We start from the raw sequence: 19,237 nt of genomic DNA, 5'->3' as shown, positions 1-19,237 counted from the left end.
CTCTCTGCAGGCACTGTAACTCTCCAATGGTTTGACTTCACCCCCAAAGGCGCCCTCTTCCATTATCTCCCAAGACAGATGGATGCCGACCAATTTATTGGTTCAGTACTAAAAACAAACAAATAAAACTGTTTCCTGCATTTACCTTCTGCTGCAATCTGCTGTTCTTCCACCTGCTCCTCCTGTCGCATCTCATTCTCCTCGTTCTGGTCATTTGGTTGCTGGTGGTTGTTATGGTGTATATTGGCATTATTGTTCTGGTGATTATTATTGTTGTCGTTTTCATTGTTGGAGTTCTGATTGCTGACCAAAGCAGAGGACACACCAATCCCAGTGCCTGCACTAAGACCTACACGAGCACAACCCTGAAATGCAGTAAAACCTGTTGACAGCAACTGGCAAGAGGCTCCAAAACAAAACACAGTTTGAAATCAGCGATATCTTCCATGAAACATACACCACAGTGTACTGCTTCTTAAACAAAGAGATTTGAAGCAAGCAATTCCATGTTGCCAACTGCTCCTAACCTCTGCACAGCCATTTCAAACCTCCTGCCCTGAGACAAGTGAACACTTCCCACGAGCCAAACCAATAAGGTTGTGATGTACAAGTCAATCATGATGCTGTGAGCTATACAACGCTACCGTTCTGGTTACCAGTTGGTTCAATATGAAGAGACAGAACACTACAGGTAACATTAGGAAGGTGTTGTGAGTCATCACACTATTAAGACAAGGAAGTACAACATGCTTTTGCAGAAATCTATTGTGTAAATTTATTCTATTTATGGAGGCGAATACATAATTGTGGGAAAATGTAAGAGGGGGTATGAAGTTGGTTTGTAGCTAAGGATGCAACCCTACTTACTGAACAGTAAGCAACATTAATGTAGTGGGACTTACTTCTGAGCAAACATGCACATGACTGCATAGCAAGTGAATAAAATTTCATGAGTGATGGCTATAACTTTCCTCTGTGGCTGGCTTTGCCTTGCCTTCTGCTTCCTCTCCTTCTCTGCCCTTTGGGGCCTTCATCTCTCACTCTACTTCTCCAAATCCCTTGCTGTTGCTCATTTATATTTCTTCATTTATGTTTCAAGACAAAAGCCGCACTCGTCACTGCTCACATTCATTTTATTTTATGTTTGCTTTTTTAAATGTATTTTTATTAAAGATTTCTTGGTTTACAAAATATGTGCAATGTCTCTTTTTCAAGTTACATTTTCTATAGATTAGTTTCATTTGCTGAGACATTAGTGTTACATTAGGAAGAAAAGGGGGAAAGAGGTAGAGGGGGAGTGGTGAGTGGGGTTGGGATCGGGTGGCAAGGTTTCTATTTACTTCACATATGTATGGGGTTTTGTGTCAGCGTCGCTTGTGCAGGTTCTCACATTTATTTTTAACCCTTGATTTCTCACCATGTCAAGCAGAGACGTATCTGAATCTTTCCCTAGTCTGGTGCAAATTGGTTGCTAAGCAAGGAAGCAAGCCTGAGGATAAGGGTAGGAACTGGAATAGCAGCTTCTGATAATACAGAGGTACAGCTGTCTTTCTAAAGTAGAAGACAGCAATGTTGTACCATATGCAGTCCCTAGGGAGGAAGGGACAGGTGTGTGTGTGGGGGGGTGCTCTTTCCTGGGTGAGAGGCTGTAGGCTTTCCAAACATATGCTATTATTTCAGCCTGTCTCAGCTTTTACATAATCCCTCTCCATCAAGGCAGACAGATTCACAGAAGTGTGAAACATTGCTACAGAATACATGTAGTGAAATATGCAAACTAGTCATGGCTCTCTGGATTTTGATAGTCTTCCTGTATTGTTCAATCTTGGGCAAAGTAAAAGATTCCATTACATAACGAATCTAATTTTCTTAAGCATGAAATTAAACCAAATGAAAAGAAAGGGGGAATGCGAAATATAAAGATCTGCAAGAATTCCAGCAAAATGAGATCGTTGCAGCGATGTAGACGTAATTCAGACATTCTTGTAACAAGCTTCTTGCTTATTATAATCTGCAGTATTTATACTAATTACAGTGTAAATAGGAATTATAGTAGTAATTATACTACTATAATTTAAAATACTGAACTTGTTTTCATTTTCATGTTACTGCTTTCCTAATATGGTCACTGGACCATGGTTTGAATGTTTAAAAACCGTTACCTGAAGTACCTTTTAATTAGAAGTTTAAAAAATACCTACCAAAAGTCGAGTATATTTCACATACCCTAAAGACATTTGAAGCACACAGCAAAGTACACTTTAAAAAACCCAAACACCATACCTTGGGAGGTTCCCGGAACATCTGGTCCAGAGAGATAAACTCCAGGCTTGGCAGTAACTCAATAAACTGACTAAATGAGTCTAGTTTTATTGCATGGCATCTCACCAAGGTGAGATCAAACAGCCGAGTCCATCTTGAATGATCTATTGCAGGGTGGGGAGAGTGAGAGAAATAAATGAACTTAATTAACAGATTTCTTACCTAAAATCTGCTTAACTATTCCCCACTTAAAGTTTCAATTTAGAATCGCCACCATTCTAAAAAAGGTATATTTCCTGGTTATTCTGATGCATCCACTCTTAACTGAGGTCCTTTGCCTACTCAGAATGGCAAAAAACAAGTGACTAATAAAATCTAGCCTTTTGCAGTTGGTTGCTAAGACAGAACAGAAACTGTCACTATGGCCCCAAAGAATTTAGTTTCCTAATTGAAAATGTATTCTCTTAATTTTGGAAAAACAAGAACTGAACTCCATTTCTTAGAGACTGGAGTTGTGTAGCACACAGTCAATTAGCTCTTAGAAGGGAAATAAAATAGGGAAAGGAAATAATTTTGTTGACTGTCCAAGATTCCATTTAATCAGTAGGTTTTAATGGGAGGAATCATCCTGGTAGGAGCTTCTGTTCATGAAAGGTCCCCTTTATGAGCCCAACTTTCACTCTATGAACAAAATAAACTTTAATGGATCCCACCCATTAAAATCTGCTGGCTAAACTTGAAATTTTAGTCAATAGCAAAGTGGCATTCCCCCTTCTATCGATTACTTCTAGGGATCTCAAAAGTTTCAGGGTACACAATTCCTGGTGGCTTGTAGGTGGAGTAGATGGAGAACCCCCATAGCATGTGAAAGTATTAGAATACCCAGGAAGTACGGATTTCTTCATAATGGTGGCACTTTGCCTTTTTACCTCAACACACCCCAATACAATTTATCAAATCATCATCACCAAAACAAGATCAAGACATCTAGTATGCAGCCAATAAAAGGTGGCAGAATGGGATATGTTCAAGAGATATCTACAAAAAAATAACAGTGATATACTACATACACTCGAGTATAAGCCGACTTTTTCAGCACATTTTTTATGCTGAAAAAGCCGCCCTTGGCTTATACTCCAGTGAGGCGGCGGTGGCACAAGCGGCCTGAAAGCTCTTTCTTGCCGCTGGTCCCGCCACCGCCGCCCGCCTCTCGCAAGGGCAGGCACAGGAGCCGCGATTGGGAGAGGTGCTACACTGCGCTGTGCCTCTCCCAACCGCGGCTCCTATGCCTGCTCTTGCGAGCGGCAGAGGCAGTGGCGGAGGGAACGAGCAGCCCAAAAGGATCCCATTCGGGCTGCTCGTTCCTTCCTCCTCCGCCTTTGCTGCTGTTGGCAGCGGAGGAGGAGGAACGAGCAGCCCAAAAGGGCTCCTTTCGGGCTGCTCATTCCTCCTCTGCCTTTGCTGCTGTTGGCAGCAAATCTCTGAAAGAATATTCAAATTGGCTTACCAAAATCTCAAAAATAAATAAATACATTTTCATCAAAAGCCAAGAGAGATGGTGTCAGACAAAATATCTCAGGAAAGGGTGTGCACAGTTAGGGTAACACAGTTAAGGCCCCATCTCTGGTTGCCACCTGCTTAAACTCTGAAGTCATACTGGAACTTAAAGGTGTCTATCAGAAAAGTGCAATAATCACTAACAGTGGTCAATTTAATTAAGTAGGGGCTGCATTTTGTTTGCTAAAGTGCTTTAACTCCTTAACCAGATGTATTCTTGTGCACACATTACCTGTGATCCAACTGCTTGGATTGTGCAGATGAGGACAGTTGTATATAACAAGGTATTTAATGGAAGAGAACACTTCATTCACCGCTTTCATTCCAATGTCTGTGATGATGCCTGGATTTTCAACCACGTCAGCCAAGCCATATTTCACGAGGTCCGCATTAATCATTTTACCTGGGGCCAGGGGGAAGAGAACAGAAAAAAATAGCAACTTGCTCTTTCCATAATTCTCTACAGCAATTCAGTCTGGGCACTGAATGAGCGCTTGAGTTTACCTGCTGGACCCAAACAATGGGAACAGTAAAGCAGATAAAGTGAAGCCTTTAAAAATCAAAGTGCTTCAAAAGGTTGCAAATTCACCTGTCATTGGTCTATAAGAGATAGTCTTTATATTGCCTTTCACTTGTTTTAAACTAAAAACCTCATCCATCAGAACTGCCAATGCAATCTCCCTGCCCCTTGCTTTATAAGGAATCAGGATGTCTAGTTGTGCCCCCCCCCCAATAAGGGTACAAATCACAGGGCTGGGTATGCAAGGGAGCAGGTATGAAGTAATAATGACATTCCAACCGACTTCCCATCACATCTATCAATATAAAACATCTCCAGAGACTTAGGATATTTACATTTGCTGCTTGCATGGGATGAATGTCAAGTGAGCAGGCAAGGGGCAAATACACGTCCCTTCCTGCTCCTGAAGTCTTGCTTGTGCCAGTCCCTAGACTAGCACTGGTCAAAATGTTTGTCCGTCTCCTGGCAAATCAGAAAGAGCAGCAGCCCTGAGGCAGGAGCCACAATCCTCCCCTGTATTTCTATAGCTGGGGAAATGCCAACACATGCTGTTCTCTTCTGGGAAGAGGGACAGTTCATATGCAATAGGCAGAAAGAAAAGAAGGAAGGGATAGCAATTGCTGGCTGGAAAAAGAGCTGCCTTCCAATTTGGGCTTGAAATAGTGCATGTCACTATCGTAGCATTTTCATGCACTACTGACTCCACACCACATGGGAATTCTGAAGAATGTAGATTGTTTCCATACCACCAACAGATGGCACCACAAAATCCAATGCCCACATGTCCATATTTGCACAAGCTATTTTAGTCAAGGTTCCCTGTGTAAGACATCCGCAGGTGTCATCATGGAAAAGCATCAGCAGGGAACTAGAGGCTGCTCATGCATTACACAAAGATGTATCATACAGCCGCTGGCCTCTCTAAGATTAGAAGCATCTAGACCAGGGATGGGAACCTGTGGCCCTCCAGATTTATTGGCCTCCCATCTGTCCTAGTCAGCATGGCCAATAATCAGATATGATGCTGTTGGACTACAACTCACATCTGGAAGGTGAAAGGTTAGCTCATCCCCGATCTAGGCAGATAACATCCAGATCTACCCTAACATCTGATAGATAACCCAAAGGAAAATTGAAGGATTTCATACACTGCAGCAAAAACTCATCAACGTATCCAAGATGTAGTGTTTCAAATTGTGGAAACTCCAATTCTGCCATTTTTAGTGCAGAGAATACTCCATCTTTGGTTAGGGAAGGCTGGATTCGTACTTCGTGCAACCTGAAAAGAGAAGAAACAAAATGAGAAAAGCGTAGACTAACAAATATTTCCTGGCACAGAATATGCACATTTACATATAAGACAATACTTCTATTGTTTGTAACTTGCAAGAAGAATATGCCCTTCACTGTGAGAGCAATCTGTATACCATAAAATAGGCTTAAAACCACAATTGTCAATATTTTTTTTAAAAAAGCAAGGAGCAGATAAAATAGCAGCAAAAGCAACACCAATACCACATCCCTGACAAAAAATAATATCTTAATGAAATCCTGATCAAATCAATGGGTCCATAGCTAGCACTGAAAACTCATAAGGGCCAGTTGTCAGTCACAGGTCTAAGAGGAGGGCATTCCATACTTAAGGCATCATGGCAGAGAAGGCCCTTCCCTTGGTTGTTGCACAACAGATTTCCATTAGCTGCAGAGCAACCAAAACAGCCTCCTTAGCTGATCCAAGCACACAGGCGAGTTGATGTGGAAGGAGACACACCTTCAAATATTTAGATTCCAAATTGCTTACGGCTTTATAAGTCATTATTAGCACCTTGAATTTGGCTCATCAACAAATGGGCAGCCAGTGCAATATTGTGAGGATTTTTTAAAAATACGCTATGATGAAAAATAAGGTACTGCAGAATTGAAAGCAGTGCACAGAATTCACTAACATCAGTATGCAAAGGTCTATTAATATGACTTTCATGTATAAACATAATGGTGACTCACTGGCAAATAAAATTAAAATGAGAAAGACTGCTGAAATGACTCAAGTACCTTCGTGCAGCAGTTATGATGAGGTAGCCAAGGTCCACTTCCAGAGCATTCTTGCAGGCTCCCAGAACTATAGTGTGCAAATTTCTAAAGCCCCCTGTTGATAGATAAGAGGGGTTCACTATATTTTAGTATCAATACTAAGCCTTCCAGGAATAATTATGTGCACAGTGTGTTGGAGAAACAAACGCAAAAAAACTACAGTTTCATCTCAATATAGGCTCCACCAATCCTTGTCTATAAAGGATAGCCTGACTAAAGAAACAAACTTAAATTTGCTTCAACACATTACTATTTATTGAGCATACATCAATCTCAATGCTTGTACCCAATTACAACACACTCACAATAGACCAGCTGAAATAGCTGGACCTGAATAACTTAAATCCATTGATTTCAGTGGGGTTACACTGAGTATGACTTAGCTAGGTACAAGTCAGTATCAAAAAAAAAACCCCAAACCCTGTGTGCTCTGCAATATCTGAATGGAATGATGTGTCTCTTTTTATTCATGGATGCACAGATTGGGAAGCAGCTGTTAGTATATTTCTGAGCTGTATACATGGAATAAAAAAGGACACCAATTCTCAAATGTTGGCAAGTATATAATTTTTCTCCCAACAGCAATTAATTAAATGGCAGCAAATGTGTTGTCTGCAACCTCCACAGGCCATTCACTGGTGTGAAGAAAGACTTCCCCACTGCCTTTTCTAGCATGCTTAATATCTCAACAATAAATCCCTGTTACAGCACTTTCAAATACAACAGACATTTGACACCCACAATGCTTCTTTTCACAATGGATAGATTGCATGAGAAGAATCTAGCTGAATATCAATGGAGGCTCTGGTTCACAGAAAATGGTGTGTTTGTGAACAAGCTAGTGCTAGCATAACCTACAGCATGGTGGGACCATGAGTGAAATCCAATTATTGGTTTAAACTTTAAAGAGAAAGATCTAAATTTACCTATTACCTTCACTTGCTTTCACACAACATCACCACAAAGTCTTAGAAAAGTAACTACTGTCAGTAGTTGGTTTCAAAGAATAAATTTTGTATTCCAAGGAAGAGACTGCATACCAGATCTCCAGCTGTCTTCTACAACATGCTGAATAAGACCCCCGAGGAAGGGAACTCGAACTAATTCTAGATGTTCCAGATTTCGGGCAGAAGCCAATCCTGTGACCAAGGGGACATACTTCAACGAGTTTGTGGGTCCTACAAAAGATAGAAATATTCCAGCAGTCAGCATTCACTGGTAAATGGCTAGGTAGGCATTTTTATGTACAGCAGCAACATCATTATAATGCTCATAGATAACTTTTCAAACATTGTACTCAAGTGGGGAAACGGTTTGCTTACTAGTACTAAAAAGAGAAAGCAGAAAATGCCCATATGAATAGATTTACAGAGCTATAGTTCTGTATTGCAACAGAAGTACTATAGGAAGTTCCATGTTGAAAGCAGTAACACACCTGGAAAACATATTAGATAAAATTGCCAGCAAAGACTCTCACAATGTTAAACTGACTAAATCAGGGGTCTGCAACCTTTAAGACAAAAAGAGCCACTTGGACCCGTTTCCGAAGAAAAAACAACAACTGGGAGCCGCAAAACCATTGCGACATTTAAAACAAATATATCTCCGGAGCCACGATCTGACAGCGGGCAGGAAGGTGACGTCAGGACGGTGCGTGACTAACGCACGCACCGCCCCCATGTGACGTCACAGCCAGTCCAGCACCCGCCACAGTGAGGAGTGTCGGGGCGCACAATGCGCCTCCTCCCCTCGCTAGTATCCGCCCCGGAGCCGCAGCAAAGATGCAAAAGAGCCACATGCGGCTCCAGAGCCGCAGGTTGCAGACCCCTGGACTAAATGGTCATTTGGTTGTTAAGCAAGTTATTTGCTATTTCCTTATTCAAACTTACTTTGAACACAGATCCACATTCACTGTTAGTAAATGAGAAGCATACCCTCCCCTCCCAATATAATTTCTAGAAAGGGACCTTATGCTCTTTTACCTGCACAATTTCTCATGACAAAAGTGCGTAAGCTGATGCAAAGGAAATCTTTAAAAGGCTGTGGTTTGGTGAGCCTCACCCACTTCAGGTACAGGTGCCTCAGCATTGGGATGCAAGGAATGTCAGGTACATTAACTCCTAAAATACAAGAAACAAAGCAGTACGTCAGGTCCAAAAAACTGACACTTCAAGGACAAACACTTAAAGGCTTAATTTTTGTAGGGGTGTGTGCAAGCAATACTTGCAGACTAGTACTTTAGTCTGCAAATGAAACAGTGTTCAAGCTGAGAATTCAGCACAATGAAGTGAAATAACTGCACTTTCTGATTTCACAGCTTTTCAGTCATGATGTATCCACTGGAAGTATTTCACTACAATGCTTACCTACTAAGTGCAAAGTCTGAATTTTAGCTCCTATTGGTATTTTTAGTTTATTTTCAGCTGGAATTGGGAAGGCACCATTGCGATTTCGAAACTTTCCAAGGATGTGAACTTGTGGCATGTATGTCCAAATGGCTTCTACCAGTTCCAAGTGGGAAGTTTCAACTCCCTAAAGCAAAAAAACAACAACCAAAAAACCCAGTATAGAATGATGGGAAATCTCAATCATTAGCATAAGCACTCTCGCACACACACTCTCTCTCTCAAGTAACAATTAGTAGTAAGAATAATCTTCAGCATTTGAGCTCTTTCAATTCATGTAAGCAGCAGTAAAAAAAATGAACTCAATTGACACATGCATTTCTTAGTTATGATGTTGTAATAACTCATGCCTAGCTTACACTGCAACAGATCTAAAATTCTAAAGTTTACTTTTACTTGCTACTGATTGATACACCTACCTTTCCATAAATCCCAGGCAACTAACAATAAAAACATGCAACTAAAATATCTTAACATAAATTAAGTTTACAAATTCAGTGCTATAAAAACAGAAAGAAATTAATTCAATTAGATTAAGTATTTCAAAACTTCACAAAAGGTTCGAAGGAATACTTCAACTTTTTTTGAAGCCTAAGTATTGAAGTTCAGATAAATCCCTCAAAGAAAAGACTTCAAAAGTTTTACATAGGTGGAATTACACAATGGAAAACAGACCTTGATTTCCAGTGTCAAAATCAGTAGCTGCTGCAGAAGGCAAGAGAATCTGATTTTTTTTTAATGTAGTAGAATATGCATAGGTCTCATAGATGAAAGGTAAACCTTTTTAACATGACAATTCTGAAGCTACCAATTTGCTCTGTCACCTGTAATCAGTTTTTGGACCTTCCCGGCCCACCCTTCGTTCTGCATATAATCCACATATTGTGCAAACAAAAATAAGTGATTAAATGGTGTAAATTCACAAACATATGAATAGCTATTTGTACACTATTTTCCAGTCACATAATTTCTGGCCCATCTGTTTGCAACAGTTGGATTTTAAGGAGAGAATTCAAGATTTAATTAAAAGCGCAGCTGAGTAATAGCTGAATCTAAAATTCATTTGCTGTAGCTAATAATATGATAAATAGATATAAGTGAATGGAACTGAACAAAATCCATGAGATACAGCACCATCTGCTGTTTTGAACAACCATATCCATCTCCTCACAACCCACAAGTATGATCAAGGATCGCAACTGCCATATGAATATGTATATTTATATTTTGGATATACAACACCTACTAGTAGATTCGGGCAAGCTTGCAGGGCTTCTAGAACTCCTGGAATGCTGAAAGCTTCATAACCACGAACTCTGCGCCTGTCCAGGTGCCTGGGGTGAAGCCCATATAGCTGCTCAATATCTGGCATTTTCTTCAGCAATGTCAGGAAGCTGGAATCTGTGAATCCTGAGAAGATGACATATATTTTATCTCTGAGGAAGAAGAGAAGTATAGATGTGCAAGGCAGATGGATGGTGCAGTTTACGATCCACATATAATGACAGAGCAAGGACTTGTGTTGCTTTCTTTGTTTTATTTTACCCCGCATGCATCACCACCCATGCTTTGGACGAACGCAAAAAAGAGGAACCATATACTTAATTTTGGTATTCTAGAACTCAAATTCTAGAGCTCAAAGGCAAGGCTAGAGAACTACAAAAGTACTCCACAGCTTAGACAACAACAAAATTTGAGTACATACAAGAAGAGAGTATAGTTGATTAGTCAAGTTTTGACAGAAATAAGAGTACTCAAAAAGGTGGAATCTAATTTGGACATGATCCAGCTAAAGTTATGCATTTCCCCCACTGTGGATTTAAGCTGAAGATGCTTAATTTGCAGAATAAGAGGGGACTAAAATGCTTTGACTAAGTTATGTCAACTCTTTTTTTGACAATCCTTTTGGCACAAACATATGTTGGCTTCCCCACCTCTCCATTTTGTAATTGAGCACATTATGTTACTGCACATGTACTCATAATACACTGTTTGACTCATTTTTCCTGCTAACCAAGGCCACCTGTCCCTTCATTCTTTCAGCCATTTTCATTTACCCTTTTAAAGATGGGTACCATATTTTCTTGCTTTGGACTATTATAACTGTCCCCAGCCTTCCTGGCTCAAGATGATCTTCCTCTTGTTTCTATGTGCATCCAAGAAAACAGCAACTAAAATTTTTACTAGGCATTTTAAATACTAATTGTACTTTACAATCATTTGGGGGGGTGTGTGTGTAAGCTAGAGTGGCTGGGGAAACCCAGCCAGATGGGCAGGGTATAAATAATAAATTATTATTAATTATATTATATTATATTATATTATATTATATTATATTATATTATATTATATTATATTATATTATATTATATTATATTATATTATATTATATTTCACCATCAGCAGGTTTAGAACAGGAAATGAAGGGTCCTCTATTAATTATATAAATCATGTAAGGAATGGCTTTTGAGAGATATCATAGCAACTACACAGTATTTTGACATGCAGAAAACATGTCTTCTTTTGTATTTTCCATTGTCAAGTTAGTGGTTTCAAATTTTCTGTTTTCAAGAAACTCTTCACTGATTTGTCCAGCAGAAAGAGGACTCAGTGCATATTTTAGGCTATACACAAAGTTCACATGGGACATGGCCGAGCCTCCTGTGCCTCACTGTTGCCCTTCTTGAACCAAATGCTCAACTAAAAACACACCAAACCACACAGGTGCATAAGGCAGAAGATTGGTAATAATAGACAAGATATTTAAGAGAAGCTTATCTGCCATTACTGACCTCCTCAGTGGAGAATACAATGTGACATATATTGCTCTAAATCTACACCTCCCCTTAATACTGTGTTTTTATATTTTTGGCATGTTTTATTGGTGGCTCCTTATTTTGTACTGCTATTATGATTTCCTTTAAAATGAAACCTATACAAAGGAAAGAGGAAGGCCTCCATTTTTAATCTCTCAGTTCTAGAAATCTTGGTGCACAAACACTTGAAAAAAACATTTGTTCTAGAACAGCCATAGGCAAACTCCAGCCCTCCAGATGTTTGGGACTACAATTCCCAGAATCCCTAGCCAACAGGACCAGTGGTCAGGGATGATATGAATTGTAGTCCCAAACATCTGGAGGGCTGGAGTTTGCCTAAGCCTGTTCTAGATAGGCACTAAGTAATACCATGGGGTGGGGGAATAAGATCCGCCACAGAGGCAAACTTTGGTCCATGCACATGTAGGGTTTTCAGAAGTTTTTAATTCCATAACTTTATCTAACAGTCTTTGGCAGAGGGATCATTCGGTCCAGCAAATTCAATGGATAGTCTTGGGCAAGTCACTCACTCTTGGCCCCAGTTCCCCAGCTGCAAAATGGGAGGTATAGCATCATCTTGCATAAGGTTGTAGTGAGAACAAGGAAGGGTCACATCTGATATTGCCATATTGTCCATCAGAGTGCACCTGCAAGTCACAAAAGGGAATGACAAAAAAAGGCATCAGAGGGACTTCTGCCATGTCTCCTTGTGAACTGAAGATGGGTAAAAGTCCTTCTGCTGCTCCAATTCTTATCAAAGGAGTGGCTTGAGGATGCACTCCTATGAATAGAAACAGTTGCTAGCACTGGAAGGGGTCCTGAGAAAATACTCCATAAAGCCATGGTGCATGCAAAAAATGCTATAGAAATTTAGACTCCATGAAATGATTTTTAAAAACAATGGCTTGTAACAGCTATAATTTAAAAGCATAAGATATACTGCAATGCATCACTACCCTACTTAAGAGCAACACTCACCAGTGGGCATATATTCCCACCAGCGGCCTGCGCAGAGATCCACAACCTTCACCACTCTCAAATATAGAGTGACTGCTTCCTTTAACTTCCGAGAGAGGCATTCCATGCACATGATATCCTGCAGGGGAAGATACCTTCAGAAGGAGAGTGGGAGAAGAAAAGATAGGGTTCATTCTCAAATGATTTGATTCTTTTTTTCCCTCTGCTGTTAAAATAAATGACAATCTGGATGCTGCTGTACACATCCACACACACTCATAGCACATAATAAATTCAGCAATGGATTCAAGCACTATTGTATTAAAACAGTATTAAAATTGTATCAAAACTGTACTATTGTATTAAAGCAGAAATAATGTATGGCTATCAAACAGGCAAGGCACTCAATTCAACATAGTTTGAATGGAAATAATATAACTGCGGCTAATACCGTTCACTTCATCTGAAAATTAAATTGGATTATTTATTAGACTAAAAATATCTAAGTTTGTCAAAATAAATCTCATAGAATTACAGAGCTGGAAAGGACCTTGAGGATCATCTAGTCCAGCCCCCCTGCAATGCAGGAATGTGCAGCTGTCCCATACGGGGATCGAACCTCCAACCTTAGCATTATCAGCACCACGCTCTAACCAGCTGAGCTATAAGCATTTCTCTATGCTTACAGCAAGGCAAATAGCAAGCATCTCTCATTCACAATATTTTCAAATCTGTGATTGCTACATCCAACTTTCATGATTTAGGGGGCTAGCTCTTCTGATTCTGAACATTAGGACTTGAAATTCCTCCTTGGTCAGTCTAACTGAGACCCACCTGAGAAATTAAAAAAAAAATAGTAGTACCAGCCCATCTGACTGGGTTGCCCCAGGCACTCTGGGCAGTTTCCAACATATATAAAAACAGAATAAAACATTAAACATTAAAAAAAAACTTCCCTGTACAGGGCTGCCTTCAGATGTCTTCTAATGGTTATATAGTTACTTGTCTCCTTGATATCTGTTGGAAGGGTGTTCTACAGGGCAGGCACCACCATCAAGAAAGCCCTCCGCAATGGAGGCAGCCTTCATTTTCACTAGGTAACTCGATGATGAGCCCTCACCAGTGTTCAATTGCATTTGACCAGAGTTTTCCTCCACTCACGTTCAAGCCATCTCCCAGCTTGTTTTCTTGCCCTAAGCTCTGGAGTATATAAGGGAGTCAAAGAAGCTCCACAAAGCAGGAAAGGGCTCACAGGATCAAAAATCACCAAGAAACCCATTGGATCTATCAGTTTCTGAGAATGGACCATCCTAATAGGTCCCTCACCACTCAAAATAGCCTGTAGGTGGAGAAAAGGTTCCCTCAATTGTCACCTAGCACCAGCCATTCCAATAGGATGCTCATTAGAAGAACTTTAACTTTAAATAACTAGAGGCAGAGATTGCTTTTTCCCTTCCCATGTTCATCTGAAAAGGCTCCCAGTCACTTACTGTTCCACTAAAAAATAAGACTGTCCTTGCCCTGAAGTGCAATAATCTAAAAGGCACAACATCAAAGAAAAAAGGGATGAGGAGGTCAGGGACTGTCATCTTTTTTAATGGATTTGTAAGTGACTCTGGGAGCCCTTTCAGCTGAACAGCAGGTACAATATAAAGGCAAAGACCAATTTCATCTGGCAACAAAACATAAAGCAGCTCCTTAATGCTAAATCAATGTAAAAAGATATATGGTCTACATCAACCAATCACAGGTACAATATAACATATTTTGCAAATTATTATTTCTAATTGCTCATGTGCATAAGCATTTCCAAAAAAATACCAGCAATAAGTCTGAAGAAACTGGTCCGCTATATACAGGGAGAAGGTTAATCTGATAAGGCTAAATTTAAGGCGTATTTCACTTTCAGGATTGAACAGATAATCTGATCTTTGTCCTCAGGTACTACAGTGAATTACATGAAACATCAAAAACAGAACATTATCTTCCAACCCACCTGAAAATATGACAAAGCACTTCATGTGAAAGTTGGTTCATATAGTCCTTCAGATCAGCAGTTTTAACACATATGGGTCCTCCCCTGCTTGTGGAACATACTTTTACATTTTTCCGCCTAGGCCCCATTATGGTGATGTTTGCTGATTAAAGGGATCAGGGCTGGTAGGCAGATGTAGTGAAACTGCAGGAGAAAATGGTAACACAGGAGAATATAAGTATTTAACATACAGAAATTCAAGGCAAGACCTGTCATAAACATGAAATTTAGTAAAGAACAAATAAGAATAAATAATAAATATAAATTTATTTCAGGAAAAAAAATATATAGATTATGATCTCTTTCATATATAAAATCTCTCAGTGAGAAATAAGGACTAAAGAAACCCCAGAGTTAGCAGAAGCCAATTAGTAAATTGAGGCTTTCTACAAGCAAGCAGGGTATAACTTCCATAAAATAAATAAACAGACTCCAGCTGGGACTTCTTATATAACCCCTCCCCCCAAATTTTTTTTGCTAATTGCCATTTCTTCAGCAGTCAACTTCTGAAAAACAAGTTTAAAAGAACAATATTCTGTGGTACTATAAAACTAACATATTTATTGTGATGTACATTTCATTACGCCAGTGTTTTATATTGTTAGCCCGAAAAGCAACTGCACGGCGTTAGACATCTAAAAGAGAAACTGAACACATCTTTACATAGTGGGATTCAGAGAACCTGGCTGTCAGAAATTATGTGGTTGAAGTGTCTCTCTAGCTGCAGCAAACTAGAAAAGCATAAGCACTGAAAGTCTTGAGTCAGGTTTTAAATATGAAATGTTTTACACAGGTTTTCAGGCTTTTCTGTTCCCTTTTCAGTCCTGGCCCAATGAATTCACTGCCTAGTTTTCACTTCTATTATTCAAAAGGAAACTGAAAATCCAGGCCACCACTCCTATTAATAGCAGAGATTCTGTGTGACAGGGATAATGAATGTGATGACCGCCTGGTGAACATAGGACTACAATTCCCCAGCAAGTCCAACAACATCAGTCCCCTGCTCCAAGAAACGTTAAAAAGGAGTGGAGCTTGGGGAGAGTCTGCGAGAGTAATGCACTAGCTCTCGCCAGGTAAGAAACGAAAGAGATGAAACAGGATCCCCTAAGAGCAAGACGGTGAAGGTTGGGGAAAGAGAGAGACAAAGCGAATACCTTCTGTTTTTTCGGCAAAAGCAGCCGACTTCTTCTCGAGTAAAAACATAAAAACAATGGCATTTCTTCCCGAGTAAACATGGTGGGAAGGAAGCTAGAGACGGGCCGCAGAGCCGCAGGCCGAGGAGAGGAAGGCCAGCCTGGGCCGCGCATTTAAAGGTGCCCCAAACACGCGCACACTCACAGACACGCGCGCACATCCCTCCTCGGAGTCAGTTGCGAGGGGGGGAGTCGGGGGTCGCCGTCAGCCCCAATACAGTCCCCGCGGGACTCGGAGGCGGCTGTGTCAGCGGCGGCCCCTGCCCGCCCGGCTCTCCGCGCTCCCCTCAGCGCAGGGACTTAGGGACCCGCCAGAGACAACCCACCGCAGCAGCCTCTCACCTGCCCGGCCACCCCCCGTTATTGGGGTTCTGATCCGAGGAGCCGCTCCAGCTGGAGACACTTCCTCCCAGCGCTACGCGGCGCTTCCGCTTCCTGTTCAGCCGTCGGGCATTTCCGGAGGCTCGTGCGCAAAGGGAGGTGAATGAAAACAAGAGAGCTCAGCAACCGTCACTCCCGGCTTCGATTAAAACGTTCCATGGGGGCAAGCAGTGGAGGAAGGAGATTCCGACTAGACATCAGGAAGAACTTTCTGGCCGTAAAACGGTGGAACCGACTGTCTCGCGAGGTGGTGGACTTCCCTTCCTTGGAGCAGAGGCTAGATGGTCATCTGTAGTGTCAAAGATACTTTAGCTGAGATTCCTGCATTGCGGGGGGTGACTGGATGACCCTGGAGGGGACTCTAGGGACGCTTTCAAAGCCGTGCAAGGAAAGGGAGCCTCTGTCCCAGCCCTCCCTCTCCCCACCTTTCTTTTTTTCCCTCTAAACCCTCCTCCTCCGAAATCCATTCACACGCGCGTTTCCAACCCCCCCCCCCTTGCCACTCCAATGGCGGGTGTCTGCCGCGCGGGGACCGGAAATCCTCCCAAAGGACCACATTGACTGCGGCTCCTCGTGCCCTTACCTTTTGCCCTGCCAGCATGGCTGCCGCCTGCGCCCTCCGCCGCCTCCGCCTGCCTCTCTTGCTCTCGGCAGCTGCCGCGCGGCGGCCTCCCCGTCGCTTCCTGGCGGCGGCGGCGGCGCCTCAGTTCCAGTACATCGTGGTGGAGAAGCGCGGCTCGGCGCAGAGCGTGGCGGTGATCCGCCTGAACCGCCCGCAGGCCCTGAACGCGCTGTGCGACGGGCTGATGACCGAGGTGAGCGAGGCGCTGGACGCCCTGGAGCGGGACCCTGGCGTGGGCGCCGTGGTCATCACGGGCAGCGAGAAGGCCTTCGCGGCCGGCGCGGACATCAAGGAGATGCAGGGCCGCACCTTCCAGGAGTGCTACGCGGGGAACTTCCTGGCGCACTGGAACCGGGTCTCCACGGTCAGGAAGCCCGTCATCGCCGCGGTCAACGGCTACGCGCTCGGCGGAGGCTGCGAGCTGGCCATGATGTGCGACATCATCTACGCCGGCGAGAAGGCGCAGTTCGGGCAGCCCGAGATCCTGCTGGGCACCATCCCCGGCGCCGGCGGCACCCAGAGGCTGACCCGGGCCGTGGGCAAGTCCCTGGCCATGGAGATGGTCCTCACCGGCGAGCGCATCTCGGCGCAAGAGGCCAAGGCGGCCGGCCTGGTCAGCAGGGTCTGCCCCGTGGACAAGCTGCTGGACGAAGCCGTCAGCTGTGGCGAGAAGATCGCCAGGAACTCCAAGCTGGTGGCGGCCATGGCCAAGGAGGCAGTGAACGCCGCCTTCGAGATGACTCTGGCCGAGGGCAATAAGGCAGAGAAGAGGCTGTTCCACGCCACCTTCGCCACGGACGACAGGAAAGAAGGGATGAGCGCCTTCGTGGAGAAGAGGCAGGCGAACTTTAAGGACCACTGAGTCGCCCCGCAGAAGCCGCTGACGCACAGTGGGCTGGGGACTGGCCAGCTGGCTGAAGAGATCACAGCTGTGTTTATCCAGTCTGCCCAGATGGCCTCTTCCAAGTGGCACCTCTCTGTGACCTTTAATTGCACCTTTGATTGCAAATTATGTGCCTTTCACTTGCCAGGAAGATGATGTGGGGGGGGGGTAGTTTGGGGATATGCAACTCCCGGTGATCAGTTTCTTTTGTAAGGAAATCATTCTTGTCTACAGGTCTCCTTAAATCAACTGTTGGAGAATGCCCCTGTCTGAAGACCCCTTGGATTACATAGTTCCCCAACTTGTTTAATTGTAGTACACGGCCCTGAGACAGCAATGCCAAATGTAGGAGATGTTACACATGCACATACATGCATGCACAAAACTTTAAGCTCTGTGATACTTTCCCAGCTCAGATTGTAGGTTCTACCTCCACATTAGGGTGAGTAGAGGCAGGTGCTTCAGTGCTATCTTCATCCTGGGCTGCTGACTCCTATGTGTGCTTTGGGAAAGGTTTGCCCAGGGTAGTGGTTCTTTTGGTTTGATCTGTTCTGTTCAGAGTACTGCTCTGGTGGTGAGTCTGAGCTGTAGCTGATGGCCACTGCAACATGGTGGTGGGTAAAGGCTTAATGGTGTGCTGGGGCTGGGCTTTGCAACTCTGCATAAAGCAACAAATGGTAGTCTAGTCTGCATTAACTGAATAATTGTGATAATACATGTCTTTAATAAAATTACATCATTTCAAAAAGACTTTCTTCCTACTCTCCTTGACTATGCAGTCCTATTCATATCTACTCAGAGGTAAGCTGCATTGATTTCAATGGACCATTCTCCCAGGTAAAAATATGCATAGTATTGTAGCCGAAATCACCATTGGGTGTACGACAGATCTCCAGTATTCATTCCGCTGTCTTTTTCATAGAGTTAGAAGAATGTAGGAATCCTACACCTTTGCAATCCTTATTAATACTGCTGGTCTAAAAGTGAACTGTTTTTCCGATTTCTTACGCAAAGGCAGTAAGAGGTTCAAGGGGGTAGAGTGACAGCACTCTGTGTCAATAGATTATAGTGGCTAATGGTGAATTTCAGGTTTCTACAGTTATTTTGACTGTGTCCCTTTGCCTTTTCTATATGTCCGATACCTCTGGTTTGTTTGGCCTCTGCTGTGTCATGCTTGTTTCTCAAGGAATGGATGGGTCATGGTTCAAACAGGTAGTTCAAAGCAACAGGAAAAGATTACATCTCCCCCAACCCCACCGCTTGGGGAAAGATGTACAACTAGGAAGTTTCTGGAACTAGTTTACCTTTCTTTCTATGACCTTGTCTTTATCTATTAATTGGATCCTTCCTGGATAGTATCTCATTGCTTCAGGCAGTTACATTGGACAGTGGGTAAAAACTGTCCTCTCTTCCTTGTACTGAAAGGCTGACCTTTGCTTTGGGCCTCTGCAAACTGACAAATGATAGATAACAATCCAACTATAGCTGATTTCTGCATGGTGGGGGGAGGGGATT

General features: G+C 42.6%; 2 protein-coding genes across 5 annotated transcripts in view; one reads left to right on the top strand and one right to left on the bottom strand.

Annotated features, from left to right (window-relative positions):
• The window catches only part of FBXO38 (F-box protein 38), a 36,945-nt gene extending 20,643 nt beyond the window's left edge, over positions 1-16,302 (bottom strand). The window contains exons 1-13 of one of the 4 annotated variants that reach the window (XM_083481774.1): positions 16,179-16,275; positions 14,605-14,787; positions 12,630-12,763; positions 12,182-12,298; positions 10,082-10,245; positions 8,797-8,962; positions 8,413-8,550; positions 7,471-7,608; positions 6,392-6,485; positions 5,488-5,618; positions 4,052-4,222; positions 2,284-2,426; positions 146-365 (exon numbers count right to left, since the gene is read on the bottom strand). In XM_083481774.1, the coding sequence (XP_083337900.1) occupies positions 146-365; positions 2,284-2,426; positions 4,052-4,222; positions 5,488-5,618; positions 6,392-6,485; positions 7,471-7,608; positions 8,413-8,550; positions 8,797-8,962; positions 10,082-10,245; positions 12,182-12,227 (1,411 nt within the window). In that variant the 5' untranslated portion in view covers positions 12,228-12,298; positions 12,630-12,763; positions 14,605-14,787; positions 16,179-16,275. Of the gene's footprint in view, positions 1-145; positions 366-2,283; positions 2,427-4,051; positions 4,223-5,487; positions 5,619-6,391; positions 6,486-7,470; positions 7,609-8,412; positions 8,551-8,796; positions 8,963-10,081; positions 10,246-12,181; positions 12,299-12,629; positions 12,764-14,604; positions 14,788-15,797 lie in introns of all 4 variants that reach the window. The other 3 variants (XM_083481775.1, XM_083481772.1, XM_083481773.1) reach the window with 3 other exon arrangements.
• A 514-nt stretch (positions 16,303-16,816) lies between these two features.
• On the top strand, positions 16,817-18,470 carry ECHS1 (enoyl-CoA hydratase, short chain 1; the record flags this gene model as incomplete). Its single annotated transcript, XM_083482830.1, has 1 exon — positions 16,817-18,470. The coding sequence occupies one exon, from the start codon at positions 16,817-16,819 to the stop codon at positions 17,699-17,701; it is 885 nt and encodes a 294-aa protein (XP_083338956.1). The 3' UTR covers positions 17,702-18,470.
• Positions 18,471-19,237: the final 767 nt, after the last annotated feature.

Source organism: Podarcis liolepis, assembly GCF_965112155.1.
Source record: "Podarcis liolepis genome assembly, chromosome: 2".
NCBI lineage: Eukaryota > Metazoa > Chordata > Lepidosauria > Squamata > Lacertidae > Podarcis > Podarcis liolepis.
The sequence above is the reverse complement of the archived record's forward strand: the minus strand, read 5'-3'. Positions and strand labels throughout refer to the sequence as shown.